Below are 22964 nucleotides of genomic sequence, written 5' to 3'. Positions count from 1 at the left end.
TGCCTTGATGTGTTAAACGTGAGGTGCATTTTTATGTATTTTCTGAATAGGATTAAATGTCATCAGCAGTATTTGATCTGATAAAGAACAATACTGTACACAGTCATGAATTGCATAAAGTTTTTTCTTTCACAGACATGGTAGAAAACTTCAACTTGCCTTTGAAAAATGATTTGATTTTATTTACAGTATTTATCAGCTTACAATAAAAATAGACAGTGAAAATGAGTTGCCTCTACAGAAGCAGTGATTTTTTTGGGAAAATGATATTTAATTGAAACTAAATTACAAGGTGCTGTTATAATTTAGATCCCATTATAAAATTGGCAAAGTGAGGTCCTTGAAGTAAATGCAGCATGAAGTCAGGATTCCCATCTGTCCGTCTAATGACTTTCTCCTTTTTTACCTACAACCTGAAAAAAATAGAACACAAAATTTTGCATATCTTTTTTAAAAAGTGCAATTAAACATAAAACAACATTACCTTTTCTGTTTTATTTAATTACTACAAATACCTTTTGTACACCAGTTACTTGTTCTATTTCAGTACAACAGCACCTTTGTTGTTTTAAAATAAAACACACTCATTCCTTACAAGGATGCAATCCTGTGTCCATACTAAACTAAGTTTAGTACCACATACTTGGCAAGTCGCATTTTCGATTCTAATATTGAAAACGTTCTGTTTTAAAAAATTCCATTATATACAATGGTAAATATGGAAAAAACCTTGTAACATATTCAGCAGTTATTACATTTCTAAAACTTACCAAATTCAATTTTTTTCTACATAACACCATAAAAATATTAACATATACCAGAAAGTTTTACTAAATGGCATTGGCATTGATTGAATTTATATTAACATTTATAAATAACTAGCTGTTCCCCACGGCTCTACCTGCATAGTAGTGAAACCGGGCAAACTTTAAAAATCAATAAACAAACAGGTATCGCTAGCTATGTGGAGGCAAGTTACACTCCAACACGTCGCCAGAGATGCAGCGATTCGAACAGAGGCTGGTGCCTGAGTGAGGAGGTCCCGCCCGGCTCTCCACTCCTGACGTACGCTTCCCCCTCCCCTTAGCCCACAGCCTCTGTCTTGGATTAGTGCAAATAAATCACTCCTGCAAGCGAACTATGGTACTTGGCGCGATGACAGAAGTTGTAAAATCAACCTGAATGTTCAAGCAAATTATAGAAAAAAACCCAATCTAAATCTGTTAACTTGGATTTTATATATACTTTATAGAGATAATATCTACTCCTACTAGGCATTAGATCAAATGATTGCATAAAATCTCTACCTAATGTCAATGTCAATTTATTTATATAGCACATTTAAAACAACATAGGAATGCTGTGGCCAAAGTGCTTTACAATAAAAGAAGAAAAATACATACAATTAACATAAATAACAAATAGAAATAAAATAAAAGAATAAAATAAAAAATAAATAGATTACATAATCACAATGAGGAAACCATCGGTATTACTGAAGGTCACGGAATGCAAGTGAATAGAAGTGAGTCTTTAATCTTGTTTTGAACAGTTCAATTGTAGACGACTCCTTTATGTGATGAGGTAAAGAGTTCCACAGGTGAGGAGCAACAGCTGCAAAAGCCCTGTCCCCCTTAGTTTTACACTTGGTACGAGGGACAACAAGAGACAACTGACCAGAAGATCTAAGCACTCTAGGGGGCTGGTGTAAAGCACACAATTCAGATAAATAGGCAGGAGCAAGCCCATGTAAAGATTTAAAAACTAGCAACAAGATTTTAAAATCAATTCAAAAACTGACAGGCAGCCAGTGTAAAGAAGCTAATATTGGAGAAACAGAATCAGACTTTCTTGTCCCAACCAGAAAGCGAGTGGCAGCTATCTGGACCAACTGTAACATGTGTATTAGGGATTTGCTAATCCCACAACACAGCGAGTCGCAGTAACCAAGGCGAGAAAAGATAAAAGCACGAGTAGCTTTCTCAAGATCCCTAGAAGATAAAAAAGGCTTGATCTTACCTAAAAGACGAAGCTGGAAAAAGCAACTTTTGACTACAGAATTAACTTGTTTCTCAAAATAGAGGTTACTCTCAAAGATAACACCAAGATTGCGGACTTGAGGTTTACAAAAGACAGAGAAAGAGCCGAGAAATCCAAGACCAATTTGGGCTTTAGCTGATGGACCCACTATAAGCACCTCCGTTTTATTTTGATTCAGATCAAGAAAATTATTAGCCATCCAGGATCTTAGTTCAGAAAGACAGTTGTGGAGTTGATTTATTGCAGAGTTGCAGACGGGAATATAAACCTGTGTATCATCAACACAGCAGTGAAAAGAAATGTTAAATTTCCTAAAAATAGCTCCAATAGGGTGAAGGTATACAGACATTGTTAAATAGTTAAAAAACATTTTCCAGTTAACTGTTACATACCGAAAAGAATATAAACATCTGAAAAAAACTGACAACTCATTTTATGGACACATTTAGTAGTTTAATTATTCTATTTATTTTTCTAGTGGGATGATGATTCTTACCCTTTTAAAGTCATTCATGTTTGTAGCTTGTACTGGTGTTCCAATAAAGGTAAAATAATTCAGTTTTGTTGTTTCTTCATCTTTCTGGTTGGATTTGATAAACAGCTAGAGATAAAAACAAAGTAAACATGCCCTTAAGTATTCTGCAAACTTTTAAATGACTTTAAATATGCAATGATAACTTTGATTTGAGATGACCTATAATTTAAAAAACCTTTCATATGTCTTTATTATCTCAGTGACACTATATGTGTATTTATAAACTTAAGAGGATCCTTCTTTATACCAAAAGCATACAGTTGACATAGTGTGGACATGACACAGTTCATTAGGAAGAAATCCAGGGGCAGACCACCATGCACTGCAGGGATAAAATTTCTTATGTGGCTTAGGAATTTTACCAATAATCACTACTACTAGTGACAACCAAAAATAAATGTCTACTCCACACCAAAGCCTGAAGGAACTACTATATACAAACAACACATGCCAAGTGAATTCTGAATCACTGATTCAAAACTTTTACTGCCTGAAAAAGAGTGATTACATAGCATTTAAATTAAATACATCAAAAGGGCCTATTTATTATTTATATACAATATGGCATGCATGTATGCTTAATTAACATTCATCAAATACAATTTGTGTATTGATGTAATGGACAGAAAAATATAAATTTTCAGTACAGCATTTTAGTTTGTTTTTTGCTGAGTCATTGTCAATTTTTGTTTCTTACAGATATAGTTACAGGATTTGAAATACATTGTTTAACTTTAGCTTTCCTCCATACTCCAGTAGTAAAGAGCAAGGACACATCAATGATATTGATAATGGCCAATACTGATTAAAAAACATAGTATATATTGAGGTGGTATATACGGAGATCATCCATCCATCCATCCATTTTCCAACCCGCTGAATCCGAACACAGGGTCACGGGGGTCTGCTGGAGCCAATCCCAGCCAACACAGGGCACAAGGCAGGGAACCAATCCTGGGTAGGGTGCCAACCCACCGCAGGACATACGGAGATCAGTTAATCAATAAAAACAAGAAAAATATTTTCACTTACTGTTACGCTATTTACATTCTGGAATTTCACGTAACGAAGTGGTACGAGACTATCTTCTTTAAAGTCATCTTCTGTTAAATCTAAAGCCTGTGTAGGTTCACTTCTCTCAGCATCATCGAAGTCCATAGAGCGAGGAAGATTTATAAAAATTTTTACATACTTTGGAGCCTGAGCTGTAAACAAAATGAAGCATTGAAACAAGTCACCTAGCAATGCAGTCTTAATTGATTCTTTTCCAAATTACATTAATCAACAGATCTGAAACAATTGTATCATTAAGTTGAACAAGTACTAATTTTTCTCTCCACTCTCATCAAAAATTAATTGACACTTCTACTTGTAATAAGGGAGATACAAGGAATAGCAATCCAAAAATACCAATTCTGTGAAAATACGTTATCTAATATTAGAGTGTCACAGGAATAGGACACTGTCAATCACATTATTCACAGGCACACATATCCTTATCAATTAACTATGCATATCATTGTGCACTGTGAAATGGGTTTCGTCCTGGTGTTTTTGTTTTCACCTAAGTAAACTCCAAACAGTAACTGATACTGGGCATCTAAACACTGCCCCTTTGTGCTACAGCACAGGAGTATATGGAAGAAATAAAATGTATTTTTTTAAAACCTTACCTATTTCAAGTGTTTGTAGTTTCATTGAAAACAATTTTACAGGCTGATTGAAAGCCATTGTAATTAATAGCTGAAAGAAAAAAAACCCACAAAATTTAACATACCCATATACATATGAACAAACATAATCATGATCAGAAGGTGAATTATAAATAATGTGAAAAAAGTTATTTTTTTATTAAAATTTATGGCTTACTTAGTTACCTGTTTATGAGTCTATTAATTAAAAAAAGGAAAGCACTTAAATTAACACACTCAGAGGCTGAAACTGCATGGTTTCCAATTAGGCTACTGGATGGAGCAAATAAAAGCTGCAACAGAAATTCAAATAATCAAAGCTGGCAAGCACTGCTCTGGAATAAATTTAGCATATTGTAGATTACACTTGGGATTGCATTACAAAAAACATGTCTGATAAACAAGTGAAACTTAAACGTGAGTAAAAAGTTAAAAATGTTATTAAGAAAAAGTCTTAAAGTAATTTACGTGATTATATTAAATTGCACCATATATAGAGATATTTGAAAGATCAAATAATGATTTATTCCCTTTAAGAAAAGAACATTTCTCCTTTACATATGTAAAAAAGAAGAAAGCAAAAAATCTCCATGTATAAAAATTTAAATCTTGCATTTATTACACACAAAAAGCAAAACCCCAGAGCAGATGTATACTAATACCGTATTTTTTGCACCATAAGACGCACCTGACCATTAGACGCACCTAGGTTTAGAGGAGGAAAACAAGAAAAAAAAATATTCTGAACCAAATGGTGCACTAATATGTTTAATAAAATATAGCAGAATAATATTTCAACCATGTAAATTCAACAGCGGTATTAAGAAACATCATCACTGTCATTAACAAATAAGGAGAGACTTTAAGGTTCAAGCACTCTTCTAGTTTTATGGAAACCCCAAGAACTCCTCATCGCTAGTGTCAGAATTTATTAAGCTCAGTTGCTCACAATCACTTTGCACGAGCACGTATCTATCATCAAGCGGCATAACCTGTCCAAAGCCACCAGGGGACAAAACACGTTTGGACCAATGCTCCCTGAAGTTATATCACCAGTCTAGTCCAATCTATATTTGTAATGCCACAAAGCCCTTCATCTCGTGTTTTGTTGTGGGTTTCCAGTTTGAAAAACGAGAATGCAGTGCAAGCACAGCCCTCGATTCAAAAAATTGCCCTGCATACCTGTTTGTCTCGTCTGACAGTAGCTGAAAGGCAGCTTCAGGAAAGAACAGCCTGAAGTAGTCCAGCGGCTGGTAATCTGTCGAGTCCAGAGTCCGACTCAGTGATAATGTGCAAAACATCGTCTGCTGGGTATTTTGTTTTCTGCACTCGCTTCGCTCCCTCATGAGATGTAGATGCTATCTTGCCTTTGTTTATATTTGTTTACATTTCGCAACTCATGCACACGCAAGGATTAGATGCCGAGTCAATGAGTCTAACATTCCTCCAAGCACAGAGGGAATGCCTGTAACGTAACAGTGAGTTTTGTCGCCCTCTACCCCTGGATGTCGACTTTTGTCAGGTAATACACATGGTCTGTGACGCAATATTTGCTCCATAAGACGCACAGACATTTCCAACCTTCTTTTGGGGGAAAAAAAGTGCGTCTTATGGTGTGAAAAATACGGTAATTAAAACCTCAAATTTTAAACAAACTGGAAGAGATAAACATGAGATTAACATAACTCCCAAGTGCAGGACAGGTCTTCTGACTAACTGCACAAAACAAAAGATAAAAGGAAACTTAAACTGGAATTACATATGATTGAATTATAATGTATTAGATGAAGCACTTTAGAATACTTCTCCAGGGACAAATCTCAATCTTCAACATTACTCAAATTTCACTGCAGAGTTTTTACTTTCTCCTACTGTATTTTTGAAACCAGTACGTTCACAGCCTCAAAATATGCTTATTAAAAGAAGACAATCCTTAATATATTTAAAAGGTTCACTTAATATCATTAAAAGATTCAACTGCACCAACCTGTTCATCACAATCAGATTCAAGGAAGGTTGGGTCTTTCCGTAAACAGTTTTCAAACCCATGATCATCACTTTCATTGAGGCACTCACATCCAGCTTTGTTAACAAATGGCATTAAATCCATCTAAAAAGAATAGAAAAAGTGAAGGTCCACTTAATGAATACTGTAAATTACGACTCTGTCAATTGTATTAGGGTAAAGCAATGGTGGAACAAAAGAAAAAACAGCTTCCAATTAAAAATAAGTTAATAATAATTTACTGTGGTGATCATATTTATTCTGTAGTGGTTTCCATTACTGCCTCACAGCTTCAGAGACTTGTGTTCAAATTCTAAACTGGTCAAAATCTATTATAAGCCCTAGCATTCTCCTATACAGTATTTGTCTTCCCTTCATCATTGCCTCCTTCTGATACTTTGGATCCTTCCCACATCCTAAAAACATGGATGGACCATTCACTTGCAACACTACAGTGACCTAGTATGAGAGATTCTGGACTTTGTCATGAGTGTGGCCCACGATAAACTGGTAACCTGCATTGGCCTGCCCCCTTCAAGCCAAGAAGTGCCACTGAATTTCGACCACCTCCTTATGCAAGTATTAAAAAAAAAAAAAAAAAAAAAAAAAAAAAAAAATCACACGGTAATAATCACTTATGGAATTTTATTGACTTCATTTGAGTTCTAACTGTCAGTTTCATTGGGATCACGAAAATCTGGTTTTCATTTAAATTTTTACAACAATAACACTGGGGACCACTGACAAATGTGTCACCTTTTGAACCCTTTGTCAATAATAATTCTGAGTATTGTTAGTGGAAGAACAAGACCTTATTATTTCACCTGTTGTATGTAGCCTCTACATCTATACACAATTATACTGTGGTGGACTAGTGTTGTGCTTTCGGCTGGTTCATGTCTTACAGTATATCAAGTCCTGCTAGGATAGGCTCAAATTGAGATAATTAACAGGACAGCCATTAAGTTAAAGCTACACAAATTAACTTCAAAACATAATCAAAATAAATTGTTTAAATATAAAAGTTTAAAGTACTGTTTAAATATAAAAGGCATTCTATAGATGGGTTTCCAATGTTTATTTTATTATATAAATAAACTATTCCTCTTCAATACTGCTTGAAAAGATTTGAGTTTGTTTGTCCTTGGCTCAAAGTACAAAAAATTGCCAGAATCTTATAAGCGTATTTAACTAAACACCACAACGATATGCTGGGACAGCAGCAAACCTGATTAATATTGCTTTATTAAAAGGACAGTAAGGTACAAGTCAAGTTCATTATGCTGATCTCATATAATATATGAGTAAAATATTTCTGCACAGGTCCTGCTCAGTCACATTACTCTTTTCACAATTTCAGTACACTGTATAGAGTATTAGAACTTGCACCACTCTTTTTAGGAAGACATCTTCACCAAAGGTCATTGCTCATATAAATGACTGCATGATTTTCTCTTGTATACATCATCTGATGTTACATTTCTTGTCAGCTGTTAGTACTCTACTAAAGTCACTAGACTGTGGTATACTGTATATACCGTATGAATATCATTATAATATGCACACATTACAAGAAAATAGAACTTGAACTTAGATAACTGCATTCTCAATCAGTAGTTTATTAGTATTTATCAAGTTCCCACCCAATCATGATAAATTTTCAAATATCTTTATGCTGCAATCTAAGAATGAAATATAGGTATCTAGTAATGTCTTCCACTTAGTAAAACAAATGACTCTATAGAATAAATCTAACATGTAATTAAATATTTTGAAATACTTTGATCTGAAAACTAATGAAAAATGACATTTCAAATTAGGCTCAGATCCATATATCTGTCTAAAAAAGGTATGACAGTTGACTATGTTTAAAGAGAGTCTACCATGAATATCAAAATCCTATGGATTCAAAAGCCTCAGAAAGTTAAAAATTCCAAAGGTGTAGAAAGTCAAGAGGCATACAGTCGAGTCCCAAGGCCAAAAAAATGTTTGTTTGAGGAGAAACACTACTTTATACTAATTGCTGTGTCGCTGGTGGTGAAAAACCTGCTCTCTATGTTTCACCTTTCAGTATTTTAAGTCAAATGCTACCCAGTGAAAGAACATTGATTTACTTTTCTATCGGGATAAAGTAGAAGCTAAAGATCATGTGTATGCTGCTGTTATGTAATATGTAAAAGTTTTCATGCATAAATATATCACTATAGAACAATAATAAAAAAGGAATCAAATCCTGGATTGACACAACATGTATAGCAAAATCAACATAATTTATGAGTAGGCTGCAAAAAAAATGCATGACATACTAAATAAAAAACAGACTTAACCTCCTGGCTTATCAATACATAGATGTGTGTATAGATCTGAACACAGAATTACTCACATATCCTTTGGGGATGTCAGAGTCCTCATTGCTGCCAGGGTCATTTTCAAGATGCTGTTTTATCTTATCTTCTAAACCTGAAGCATCTGCTCCTTGATACAAGTCAACTCTCACTTTATTGCGGAAAAACAGAAAAGTGGGTGTTGCCGATATATTGTTTGCAGCAGCTGTTGCCTGGATAAATCATAAAATATTTTTTCAAAATTAGGTATGTCTGCCTAGATATAGTTATACCAAAACATCATCAACTGTATAGAGTATCTTGCAAAAATGTGTCACCTTCCAGTTTTAATTTACATTTTACTCTACTTCAATTCACATATGAAATTCATTTAAGTAAACATTATGCATCAAAACTTAAATACTTAAAGTAAAAAAATGTAACCCCAAAATAAAATCAGGCATGTACAATTGCATGATTTTTCAAAGAAATAACTATTCAATAAAATCACTGAACCAGTTGGGAGAGGAGCTGTTTGGTTCTAAAGTAAAGTATATTATAGTGTTTAATGCATTAACAATGGCAGACTACTAACAAACTATTAAAAATTATGCAGCAAATGTGACCATTTTAGAAAGAAATGGCATTTCCATCCTTATTTTGGGACTTAACCTCACTGAGGCTACATAACAAGTGCTGACACTACACTTAATGTGTTCTCTGAAAAAGTGTTAATTTCCTGCATTGTTGCATATTTTTACAGTTAACATGGTAGATTTTTTTAAAGGTTAGTAGAAGTAAATAATGCAGAGGTTGAGTGGGGAAGATGGTGATGTTTTGTGCTTTTTGATGTGTTTTGTGTGCAAGGCAATTAAAGATACACTACTCTTGTGCTGAAATAATACTGAACCCAAGTGAACTAAAAGAAGTAAGGCAATGCCTTTACTTCTGGTAAAAGCATGTCCACATGTAAGCTCATCCTGGCCAATTAGAGAGGCACAGCCAAAGGGCATTGTTTAAAAATCTTCAGGGGGAAAAATGATGAGGATTTCTATCAGTCTTGAAAGGGTTACCAACCAATTTAAAACTCTCCCGGGTTCCACTAAACAAAAGAAAAAGTTGCATTGTTCAGTGAGACAAAGCCTGTAATAGTAAGTTAATTTACCTTAAGTGGCTATTTTAACAAAGTCTTTCCAAGAGTAACCTGCAAAACTTAAAAAAAAAAAAAAAAAACACACATGCAGTAGAACAGTAAAATGGCATTTTATATATATATATATATATATATATATATATATATATATATGCAAAGATCTCTTTTCCTTTGCTCAATACTTCTGTATCAGAATAAACAAAAAAATGGTTTTACTGACAGAAAAAACAAATGTGGAATTTGAGATAAATATGGTCCCATGAACTCTGAATAGCTAATAATGATCAAGCATGGTGGTATTTGTTTAGTGGTCTTTATTGTTTTGCAGCAATGGAATTTAAATAGCTTTCCATTATAAGAGGAACCACAAATTATTTTGTTTTCAGAGCAGCTTGGACATACAAGATAATGAAAAACAAAACATCCATCTAATTGACAGTCTCTATGAAAAGCTGTGTATTTTTAAAACTACAAAATTATTACTAAGATAAAACAGTTGTACAAAGAGGAGGGATTTAAAATACACCTGGTTACAAAAACGGCTATTAAAAGGTGGTATAACCACTTCTTGAATATTTTCATTTTTTGAGTTCCATTTCCCACTTAGATAGTATTAAACTTTAGCTAGAGATCTGTTTAAATACGCGGAACAACATTTGTAACAATGCAGAAAATCAGACAAAAGGTAAGTACAGATTCATCTTTTTTTTAAATATTCTTCATGCCGCACTGGCCATGCTGTCATAGAGTCCAACAATGTAGATTGTTCAAGATATTGCTGCTTTATTAACACTTGTGTTTATGAAGTTTGCATATTCTGCCCAGTCTGTGTGGAATGATTCTGGTATTCCCTATATCTTAATAATGTGCAAGTTAGGTTAAGTGGAGAGTGGTGACCTATTGCATGTTGATTAGTACATGCAAGTAAGAATTTCACTGTACTCAGTACATGTGATAAAACTGACTATGAATTTGAAATCAAAACTATTTACAATGAGCGAGACTGGACTGTGTGATTAAGCACAGTGTACAGAAGATTAGCTTCTGCAAACATACCCTCGTGAACCACCTAAACTACTACCACTTAGAAAAGAAGTCAAAAGGAAAGCCAAGAACTACAAAATTCACTGATGAAAAAAACATGGACAGACAAGGGCTTGACAAGGGTTCCAATACATCAAAATCCTAAGTCGTAAGATGTGCCTGACTGACTGATTCAATTAAGTGAAATTATCACCTTTCTATTATTGACCTTTTCGTGAAGAAAATGTTTTCTATATGGAGGTCAGACTAATGAATGGCATATTAAAAAAAAGAAAAAAAAAAGAATGAATGACTCTTTTTGAGATTCCTACAGCTGGTGTAAAAATCTTTTTTCAAATACCAAGCTATACTGTAACTCTTATTTCAGGCTCGTTTTTTCAACATCTCAAGAAAGCAATAGCTGGTACATAATTATAGTGACATTTGCACTCAATTCGGCAGCTTTTTATAAAGCCACAGAATGTTCTCTAATGAATAGAGAAATGTTAGTTACCATTGAATTTCTGTTTCACATTTGATTTTTTCTTGTATATTAACAGAAAACTCAGAAATGGCACAAATCTAAATATGAAGGCATCCCAAGTCAATAATAACAAGGTATAAAATATAGTAATTTAGAAAGCTTTCAAAAATATGTAACTGAAGAAATAAATATGAAGCAACTGATTTTACTGAATATTCATTTGCTAATATGGGTAATATGTTATAATCCATTAAAAAACATATAAACAAATGAAGTTTTCACCTCCATAGTTTTCCTCAGACCAATGTCTCATACATAAGTCCTTTAATACCTACCCTTTGATACTGTTTTGATACATGTTTTACTGTTAGAAAAATAACTGTTAAAAGTTTCTTTGATGCTTTTGTCACCATAGCAAGGTGTGGGAGCTCAGATTGTCTGTAGATATGTGTTCCTGATAGGGTTCCCCATGCTAAACTGAACTAAGAAGGGACAGGCAAAGCCCAATCCATTATGATAATCTTGATTAAAAAAACAGATTCCTGCTCGGAACAGAGCTTCCCTTGCTTTTCTGTGGTGGGAAGTGGGAGCTGGGACTCTCAGTAGTAAATGTATCTGCAAAGAATATGCAAACCAACCCTAGGACTTGTAGATGGACACCAGTGTTGGGAGAAGCTGTCAATTTGAAAACAATCTGAGGCCTTCTGTGCAATGCTACCAGAAAGGCATCCAAATTTGACTGAGAGGTGCCGACTAGATAAAAAATACAGTAGCTCTAGCAGTGGCCAAGGCCAATGTGTGGGTACAGTCTGGTAAGTGACTTTTGTATGACCTCAAACAGGTACAGTGGAACCTTGGTTCACAACCATAATTCGTTCCAAAACTCTGGTCGTAAACCGATTTGGTCGTGAACCGAAGCAATTTCCCCCATAGGATTGTATGTAAATACAATTAATCCATTCCAGACCATACGAACTGTATGTAAATATATATATATATATATATATATTTTAAGTTTTTAAGCACAAATATAGTTAATTAAACCATAGAATGCACAGTGTAATAGTAAACTAAATGTAAAAACATTGAATAACACTGAGAAAACCTTGAACAACAGAGAAAACTAACACTGCAATAGTTTGCGCTATAGCGCTACCAACCGCTGGCTAAAAACACTTTTTTTTTTTTAAATGAGTTTTAAGCACAGGGAACAAAATGAACATTTGAAAAAATCCGTAATTTAATAAACCACCAAGAAAAGTAACATTGCAACAATGCACGCTACAAACCGATCGCTGTAAACAGAAGTGAAAACAAAATCAAGCTCAGTGCATTCTTTAACTGCCTTCCTACCTGCATCCAGCCCCCTCTCTCTCGCGCTGCCTACGTGTGTGTGTCTGTCTCTCTCTCTCGCGCTGCCTGTGTGTGTGCGTCTGTCTCTCTCTCTCACGCTGCCTGTGTGTGTGCGTCTGTCTCTCCCTCGGGCTGCCTGTGTGTGTGAGTCTGTCTGTCTCTCTCTCTCGCGCTGCCTGTGTGTGTGTGTGTGTGTCGCGCTCTCTCTCTCTTGCTCGCTGCACAGGAAATGCACAGGGAGAGACTGAACATGTACAAACCGAAAGGGAAACTGGCTTGTTCGTATACCGAGTGTGTGGTCGTGAACCGAGGCAAAAGTTTGGCAAACTTTTTGGTAGTAAACTGATTTGTACGTGTACCGAGACATTCATGAACAGAGGTTCCACTGTACTGACAAAATATTCAATTTCTCAGAGATAGCACACAGAATGTCACCCAAGTGATGTTCATGGAAATGGTGGTGAAAAGTTACCTGAATAGTGGATTGTGTCTGCAGCTAGAAGGAGCTGGTGGATACACTTTCCTCCTTAGAGGAAGTATTGGTTGGGGTTAGTTCCACTTCTATGGCTGAGGTCGGTTGCTATGGTGATTAATATGTTCTGCAGTAGCAAAGCTGCAGGGTTGCATAAGATATGACCAAAGGTGACAAGATAACTGGATGTTGCGAGGGTGTTTTAGATAGCATTCCTTTTCAGTGTTGTATGGAAGCAGGGGACAGTGGCTCGGGACTGACAGGGTCAAATGGTGTTTCCCATTTTTAAAATGTACAACAAGAGGGTGTTATCCATTTACTGAAAGATCTAATTTCCCAGACTTATAAGTAAAGCCTATCTTGGGGTAATGCAAGAACAAGAGAGAAGTCTCTCCTCATTTTCAGCTGTGGACTGGAGGGTATTCAGGATGGAAACTTAAGGATCACATGACTGCTGTTTGAAGATGTTGTTATTCCTCTTGGCTTCATCTGACTTATCTCTGGCTTTCCCGGGAAGTATTTGCTGCCAAGAATGATGCAGTTGGGATTAGAATGAACTCCTCCAAATCTAAAATCATGGTCCTCTCGCCAAAGAACGGTTTGTTCTTTTCAGGTAAGTTGTCAAGAGCTGCTTAAAGTGAAGGAGTCCAAGTATCTCAATGCCATGTTTACAAGTAAGGCAAGGAGTAATAATGAGATTTATCAATGTGTAGCTATAGCAGTCTTGAAGGTGTTTTACTGGACTATGATCAGTCGACTAGATTACTGTAACGCACTCCTCTCAGGACTACCCAAAAAAGACATAAATCGTTTGCAACTAGTGCAGAATGCAGCTGCTAGAATCCTTACCAGGAAAAGAAAATCCGAGCACATCTCTCCAGTTTTGATGTCACTACACTGGTTACCTGTGTCATTCAGGATTGACTTTAAAATTTTGCTTATGGTTTATAAAGTCTTAAATAATCTCGCCCCATCCTATATATCGGAATGTCTGACGTCTTATATTCCAAATCGCAACCTCAGATCCTCAACTGAGTATCTCCTTAGAATTCCAAGAGCAAAACTTAAAAGAAGTGGTGAGGCGGCCTTCTGCTGTTATGCACCTAAAATCTGGAATAGCCTGCCAGTAGGAATTCGCCAGGCTAATACAGTGGAGCACTTTAAAAAACTGCTGAAAACACATTACTTTAACATGGCCTTCTCATAACTTCACTGTAATTTAATCCTGATACTCTGTATATCCAATTCATTATAATAACTATTCATGGTGGCTCTAAAATCTGTACTATCCCCTACTCTCTCTTCTGTTTCCTTTTCCGGTGTCCTTTTGGTGGTGGCTTGCGTCACCACCATCTACTCTAAGTACCATGATGTTCCAAAAATGATGGATGGATTAAAAGCCAGAAGTCTGTATGACCATCAGCATCAAGTGACTCTGTGAGAACCCTAACTACAAAGAGGACTATTTCATTTATGTTAGGTAGAATGCCCAGAGGGGACTGGGTGGTCTCGTGGCCTGGAACCCCTACAGATTTTATTTTTTTCTCCAGCTTTCTGGAGTGTTTTTTTTGTTTTGTTTTTTCTGTCCACCCTGGCCATCGGACCTTACTCCTTTTCTATGTTAACTAATGTTGCCTTATTTTAATTTCTTATTTTGTCTTTTATTTTTCTTTTCTTCATTATGTAAAGCACTTTGAGCTACTTTTTCTATGAAAATGTGCTATATAAATAAATGTTGTTGTTGTTGTATGATAATCAAGCAGAAGTCAACATACTGTATATTCCCATTCTCACCTTTGGTCAGAAGGTGTGAATAGTGACAAAAAGAATGAGACTTCAAGTACAAGTGGTTGAAAATTCTTCCAATTTTAAGAGTGGCAGTCCCAATACTCCTTAAGGACTGTTGGTTTGTTTCTGTGGCTGCACAGAAAATGGATAAAAAGTGCTATAATTTCTATTAAGACAATGAATGGACAATAGACTGAACTAACCTGTGACAATCACCAATTAGATATTGCCCTAGTTGTTTTTTTTTCTGACTTAAAAAGGAGTTGTTCTGATCTCCAAGAAGTAATGGTGTTTTGAATGATATTGGACACATGCTCAACACCCAACCTGCCCATTTGTGCAACCAAATGTCGAAGAGGCAGTTCCAAGAAATGACGCATCTAAAAAGTTACTTCCTGCAGTTAAGCACCTTGAAACACAGTACTTTTATATTTGTTAGGATGATCTGAAAGGTGCTGGATATATGCGTGTTTCCAATTCTTGCTATTTTGTCAGCAAAATGCTGTCAAAGAGATGGGCTATTTAACATCTTATCTGAAGTGACACAGCACCCCTGACATCCCTTCTTGTAGTAGAACAACTTCTGACTTGATCAGCCTTGGATACTTTCTAACCATTGCAAATATATACAAATATAATAATAATTTGCTATGAATCTGGATGCAAAGAGGTTTTCTGATTAAAAAAAAAAAGTTTAAAGCCAACAAATAATAATACCTAAGGTAATATGGTAGGTTTGTATCTTTAATCTGGAAATTATGATTTACCAGAGGACTGTTTTTACTGACCCATTATAAACACAAACATGTAGTTTACACTACTGTTTAAAGGGGTTAGTACCTAGATAAGGTATAATGCACATTCATTTTGCTTCTGCTTGGACCAAGTCCTCAGGCACTGTGATTTTTGTATTTGAATGTAAACATTTATAGTAAGTTAAAGTACACAAAAAGCAATGAATCTGAATTTTACATTAAATTTCAGAAAATAATAAATGTCTTTAATTCTTCCAGTAGGGATTATTACTCTGCATGCTATACTTGAAAACATTTTGTCATTTTTTTTTCCCATATGAAAGCGAGAGTCTCATATAAGCATGTTTCTACATTCTTAACCTACTGAAATTCTTCTTATCTTCATGATTCAAACACTTATTACCTCCCTGGTACTGTGACAAAATAAAATACATACTGGTAAAATATATAGTCACAACCATCAACTACATTTAACAATAATTACAGGTGAAAATTTATTTATTGAAAATAGTTATAGCAAATGTTCTTAAAATGATATATTTCAATAAAATAGAAAAATAACCAAAAAATACAGTGAAGTGAAAAATATGAGATACTTCTGTAAATAAGTAAATAAAACTTAACAAAGCTTTATTGTCTTTTCCATTGTGCATCTAAGCGTACAAAGTGCAGAATGGTTTTGCACTGACTTTTATAAAAAATAACCTTTCTGTTGAGAAAAGCTATACTGAAGCTACATTTAAAAACAAAACAAAATGGATTTTTAAAATTTAAAACGACAGAAAAAAAAGTAAATTAAAATAAACAATTACCTATGCATTTAAAACCAGCAATGACTTACTGACATAAGTGGCATGTTTTGAGTATGGCAAGACAATATCAGTTCTTTGTTACAGTGTTAAAAGCTTTTCAACTCCTGGGATCCAAACTTATCACTTATTTAGTTTTCTCTATGCCACAATATGTACGCTCCAACAGATGTCAATTTACTAAAATTGCAGATAATATGAAAAAAACCTTTTTGATAGATTATATCAAAATGTATATTTAAAAATCTGTACATACTGCCTAAAAAGCATGTTTTGTATGACAACCAAGACCCTATTGTTAATCATGAAACAAATTCAGTAATAAATACAGATAGGTTTGTACTCTCACCTACTCTACAAATGAGATTCAGAAAGCATTGGCATATTCTTAATCTTGGGTTCACTAAACCCTGTTTGATTTCCTTCTCTCAAAATTGTAATATTCATGATACTGGCATTAGTACTTTGCATTACTACTCTAAAACAAACACATAAAAGTAATTTTCCGAAACTGTGTCATTTTCCATGCTTACATAGTAATTGCTCTAGACTTGTGCATCAATGCAATGTGTTTAACACTTAAATTGGTAATAACATGTTAAACTACAGGTCAGATTGAACACTTGAAGGGTGTTATTTGCTCTTCTGCCCTTACCTATTATTTTATGTTGGAAAATCTTTTTGCATGGTTAAGACATGATGTTGAACATAAATAGAAGAGCTCTTCATTTATTCTAAAACATGGTAATCATTCTTTAATGTGCAATTTACTTTATGGATCTGCAGAAGATGTCTACTTAAGACTGATTTTATCTCTTACCACTGTTACTACCATCAAAGATTTTGTAGAAGCAGAGGAAAAGGTGTGCTTCATGGTGCTGGCTCCTATGTAGAAGCCTTCTTTTTCAGCTTTATTCCTATTCTGCTTAGTGTTCATATGATGTCATTTGTTTATTTACTTATAAATGTGAAGAGTTTAGCTGAGCATAACATCATTTGGTTATCTAGTTGAGCCCAGCTATGCTGTGTAACCTGCAAGAAATTGTGAGGTTCTGATTACCATTTTGTGCAATGTGTTTTCCCATACCCCAAAAAAATGTGGTACTTGATGAAAATGTTTATGTGGCATTAGTGCTGAATGGGTACCAAAATTTTCACTTCGGTACTTACACCAACTTTTGGATCAAAGTACTTTTACTAAAACGGTTCCAAACCAAATAACAAATACCTGTAACCTGAACCACCAGCAAATGGGGGTGTTTGGCTGCAAAGTCTCAATTGTGTTGAAGAAATAAAGAGGGGTTCCCTATGAAGTGCCAATCTCAATGAAGCAATGGATGTAGGGGATTAATGTCCCCCAATGAAGTCTCGATCGCGTCAAAGCCTATCGTTTTGTTTTTCCATGTATACAATACCAAGGGCTGAGGGAACTGGTGTAGGGGGAGGGTTTGTGAGAAATTGAAAGGAAAACTGATGTTTAAGTTATGATACCAAAAATCCTGAAATGCTGGTAGTGTACCATTTTAAACTTTGGGTTTTTGGATACTCTTCCAGTACTGGTATACCATGGTGGCAAGCATACTCATTTTTCCTTTATCACACGCATTAGAAAAATTGCTTTAAATTTTGATCTGGTGCTATCTTTCTCATGTTCAACTTTCAAACAATTCCCACCAATAATCTATATATCTACAGCTGCATGGGAAATTTCATAAGAGAACATCAGCAAGAAGCGCTAAAAACTTTAGTATATTTTTCACCATCATAAAGCTAATATTATTAAACAAATTTTTAACTTTTTTGCCACTGATAATACAAAAGATGTCATAGCCTTCCTATTTAGTTACCCTACTTAATAGTGCACCCCTTAAACTCAGAAATGAACATTGCGGGCAGATCTACTTGAGGCATGTGTTAACCATTTCTCTGTTAAAGGGTGGAAGGAATGCCCTTAGAAGAAAATTGACTTGATTTTGATGCCTCTGCACTGCATTTTCAAAAGCATCTGTCACTTTAAAATGTAAGAACTGAATAATGTATTACTCTTGCATTTTTACTTTCCTTCTACTATCATGCATTACTAAACAAAATCTATATTTGTCTTTAACACATTCCAATAACACATAATATTTACACATAACTAATAAATATCCTTAGATAAGTTGATCAAATTTTTAAAGGTGACCATATTTACTTACCTGACATTGATGTACATCAACCTCAAGGAAAACTGCTTGGGGATATTTATTGCTCAGCATGTTGAAAGCAGGAGCTATTCTTACACAGGGCCTGCACCTTTGTGTGATAATGATTAAAGATTATGTACATGTGCTATAAAACAGTGCAAAAATATGTATTGTCCTCTATTTCAAAGCTACGGTATGATATGCACGGCTAACCTACACAAAATTTATACAGGAATACTATTCATTTTAGTGGTAGAAATGTCACAGCAGTAAAATGACTTTATATATATATATATATATATATATATACACACATACATACATACATACATACATACATACATACATACATACATACATACATACATACATACATACATACATACATACATATAGGGTAAATTCTATATGCACGATAGTACATCAATAAATTTGACAATTGCATCTTATACAGTGGGCATAAAATGTTTTCACACACTTTCCAAAATGGCAGGTTTTGTGCGATAAAATAATGAAACCAAGAGAAATCCTGTTAGAACTTATTCCACTTTTACTGCAAAATTGCAATCTATGCAAACAAGGTGGAAACAAATCAGAAACTGCTTAGTGAAACAGTCATTCAAAAAATCTGGTTGCATTAATGTGCACATCTTTTAACAATCATCAGGCTGCATTCAGAGTCAACCAATCGCAATAAGACTCGTTTCAAATAGTAGTTAGGATACCCCTGACATCAATTAAATTGGCTCTGATTGAGCTCAGATAAAGTCTGGCTGTTCCTGTAGGATTATTCTGATATCCTCTTGGTTGGAACATACTCCAAAAGTCATGCTCTACAAAGAGGTTTTAAAACATGAACAGGATCTCCTCACTGAAAGGTATCAATTAGGACATGGGTACAAAAAAAGTATCCAAAACATTAAACATCCCATGTAGCATGGTGAAGACAGTCATCAACAAGTGGAGAAAATCTGGCTCAACAGTGACTCTACCAAGATCAGGATGTCCCTCCAAGATTAATGAGAAGACAGGAGAAAAATGGTCAAGGAGGACACCAGGAGGCCTACAGCAACATTAGAGGAGCTTCAGGATTTCCTGGCAAGAACTGGTTGTTCCCTACATGTGACAACAATAAGTCGTATTCTTCATACGTCTGGGTTGTGGGGCAAGGTAGCCAAACCAAAGCCTTTTCTCACAAACAAAAACATCCAAGCCCAGCTAAACTTTGCATAAAGGTATCCCCAACCTCCCACTACCATGTGGAAAAATGTATTATTGTCTATTGAGACCAAGTTTGAACTATTTGGACATTATTCCAAAAGGTATGTTTGGCACAAAAATAACACAGCCCATCATCAAAAGAGCACCATACCCACAGTGAATAGTGGTGGAGGCAGCATCATGCTTTGCGGCTGCTTTTCTTCAGTAGGAACGGGGCCTTTAATTAAAGTGGATGGAATCATGAATAGCTCCAAGTATCAGTCTATTCTGGCACAAAACCTTAAAGCATCTGCTAGATGCTATCAATCAATCTGCTATCAATCATGGAGAATCCACTGCATCCAATAAACAGTATCATCTCCAGACAGAGGAGCAGCTTCAGTGACAGACCCCACACTATGCGACTCTTTAATTCCACCGGGGCGGGGGCAGGGTAAACATTAACATTATACAAAGTTATTGTCTGTTATACCTGCATTTTTATCACTCTTTAATTTAATATTGTTTTTTATCAGTATGCTGCTGCTAGAGTATGTGAATTTCCCTTGGGATTAATAAAGTATCTATCCATCTATCTGTCTATCTATCTATCTATCTAGAGAGCTGAAGATGAAGAGGAACTTCACTTTTCAGCAAGACAATCCAAAGCATACATTAAAATCAACAAAGCAATCGCTTCATTAGAGGAGGTTTAACGTTCTGGAATGTTCCCGCCAGAACCCAGACCTTAATCCAATTGAAAATCTGTGGGGTGATGTAAGGAGAGCTGCGCACAGGAGATGCTCTATTAATTCATTAGATCTGGACATTTTTTGCAAGGAGGAGTGGGCAAAAGCGCCAAGTGAAGATATGCTAAACTGTTAGATTCTTACCCAAAAGACGTGGTGCTTCAACTAAGTATTAATTTAAGGAGTGTGCACACTATTGCAACCAGGTTTTTGTATGATTTTTCCCTTTTTTTCACTAAACAGTTTTCTACTGTTTTAATTTTTTTATCACACAAAACCTGCCATTTTGACATGGGTTTGTAGACTTTTTATAAATATTATAAACAGGTTTTGTCTATGACAGTTGCTCTTTATACTAAACAACAACATCATTTATATATCACATTGTTATACAGTAAGTGTAGCTAAATCTGGGTCCATGTTCCAGACATTTCCGACGTGAAGTTTACATTTTTTCCCCATGTCCACAAGGGTTCACTCCCACAGTCCAAAGACATACAGGTTAGGTGGATTGGTGATGCTAAATAGGCCCCTTCCTAATGTGTACATATGTTCATCCTGCGATGGACCTGCGTCCTGTCTAGGGATTGTTCCTAACTTGCACCTACTGCTTGCAGGTACAAGCTCCAGCTTCCCTATGACTCTTTCTAGATTGCAGGCTTATAAAATCAATGGATGGATTGAAGTGTACCTCAAACAGCTTTATATTAAATAAATCTGTTACAATTACAAATAACACAAATTAATAAAAAAAATACATAATACCTATAGTATATACACAATATGGAAAAAAAATAAGTAACAGATATTGCAGAGTCCCTAGGCAAAGCTTAAATACCAACTAGCTAGATATGGCTTTAAAGTCACTAATGGTTGTAAGAGTAAAGGACCAAGTCTGTGGAAGGAGTGGAAAATAAAAACTCCAGTGGACAGGATGCTGAACAAAATAAGGCTCTAAAGATTTCAAAGCCTAAAGATTACCACTGGCTATTCAACAAAACATAACTGTGATAAAGTAAATTAATTACTGCTCTGTCCTACATGATTTGGTGCGGCAACTATTATTTAGTATTATTATGACAGTAGTAAGTTGTTTCAGCAGAGCACTGCAATAAATTTTATGACCACAATGCTTTGGAAAGCGTCTAAAAAGATCCAAAAATTGAAGGCTAACACTGCATTTACTGGATTTTTAAAAGATTTAAAAATGAGTGTTGATTCTATACTAAATAAGCAAAAGGTTTAATTTTTATCACAACAGATTTACAGCTTTTAACATGATTGGCATTCACAAATCCTTACCTTTTAAGTCGTGCAATTAAAAACTTGACTACTATCGATATTAAAGTGGTGTACTATACAAATACTGCATATTAACAAAACAATCGACATAGTGTTGTAAATCATGTGAACAGTACATGTAAAAAAATTTCCCAAAACTAAGTGTAAACGTCACCCGTCTTAATGCACATGACGAAGAGCCTACATTCACAGGACACTCTCTTCAGTATTTCCCATGGTACGCGTCTTGTTTGCGGTTTTCACTTTTTTCTCTTGTTGACTTACTCATATGCTATATGTCAGACGCCCTCGTCCACGACTGCCGACGCTGATCAAAACAGTACGGGTACAAAAAGTGAATGCATAGATTAACTTATTCTATATATTCTGTCACCGTGCTTTCTCCAAAATATAACGTGCCAATTCGTTTTGCAAACTGATTTTTAATGACTTTTGTTGGTGCTTTTTGCTTATACCTATATAATTTAAAACACAGTGTTTACAGTAATGTTTATTTAAACACTTCTTGGCCATTCTTCTGCACTGTACTGTCCGCTAACTTTGCCAATACGAATGCAATTGTGATTTGACATTAAAACAGGAATAAAGTTAGCGCATGACCGTATAATAAGTATAAACTGCATTAGCAGTTAAAGTATTTGCAACTCACTTCCTAAAAATCGCATCACATACAAATCTACAATCAACCACACTAACGGGGGCAGAAGACAATTTCAGTATAACGCAATTAAGACATACATTAAACTCTTACCCAGTCATAGTGAACTTGACCACTGTCAGTCGGGAACCGGCGTTCGTGAGTTCCGGCTGAAACTCTGAGTCGTTACTAATCACCTTTACTCCAACCATTTTTGAAGAAGTATTTTTATGAGTTAAAAATAAATTAATAAAGTTCACCTAAGGGCAGCAAAACAGGCTGCAAAATACTGAGTAAAAATTGATAGCAGCAGACACAGGAAAAAATCATGGAAAACCTTTCACTACGAAAGAACAATCTGAAACCCCGATTTCTGAGCAAACACCCCTCCAGTCAACTCGCCACACGGCGGAGAGAAAACTTCCAATCAGAGCACTAAAGGCGAAAAAGAACTAAGG

General features: G+C 35.2%; 1 protein-coding gene across 1 annotated transcript; it reads right to left on the bottom strand.

Moving 5' to 3' along the window:
- Positions 1 to 160: 160 nt before the first annotated feature.
- txnl1 (thioredoxin-like 1) lies at positions 161 to 22932 on the bottom strand. Its single transcript, XM_028802535.2, has 8 exons — positions 22621 to 22932; positions 18631 to 18727; positions 8655 to 8828; positions 6254 to 6376; positions 4249 to 4318; positions 3608 to 3780; positions 2537 to 2641; positions 161 to 413 (listed from the first exon to the last, which is right to left on the bottom strand). The coding sequence occupies exons 1-8, from the start codon at positions 22716 to 22718 to the stop codon at positions 384 to 386; spliced, it is 870 nt and encodes a 289-aa protein (XP_028658368.1). The 5' UTR covers positions 22719 to 22932; the 3' UTR covers positions 161 to 383.
- Positions 22933 to 22964: the final 32 nt, after the last annotated feature.

The sequence above is a fragment of the Erpetoichthys calabaricus genome, chromosome 5 (assembly GCF_900747795.2).
Source record: "Erpetoichthys calabaricus chromosome 5, fErpCal1.3, whole genome shotgun sequence".
Lineage (NCBI taxonomy): Eukaryota > Metazoa > Chordata > Cladistia > Polypteriformes > Polypteridae > Erpetoichthys > Erpetoichthys calabaricus.
This window is presented reverse-complemented; position numbering and strand designations above follow the sequence as displayed.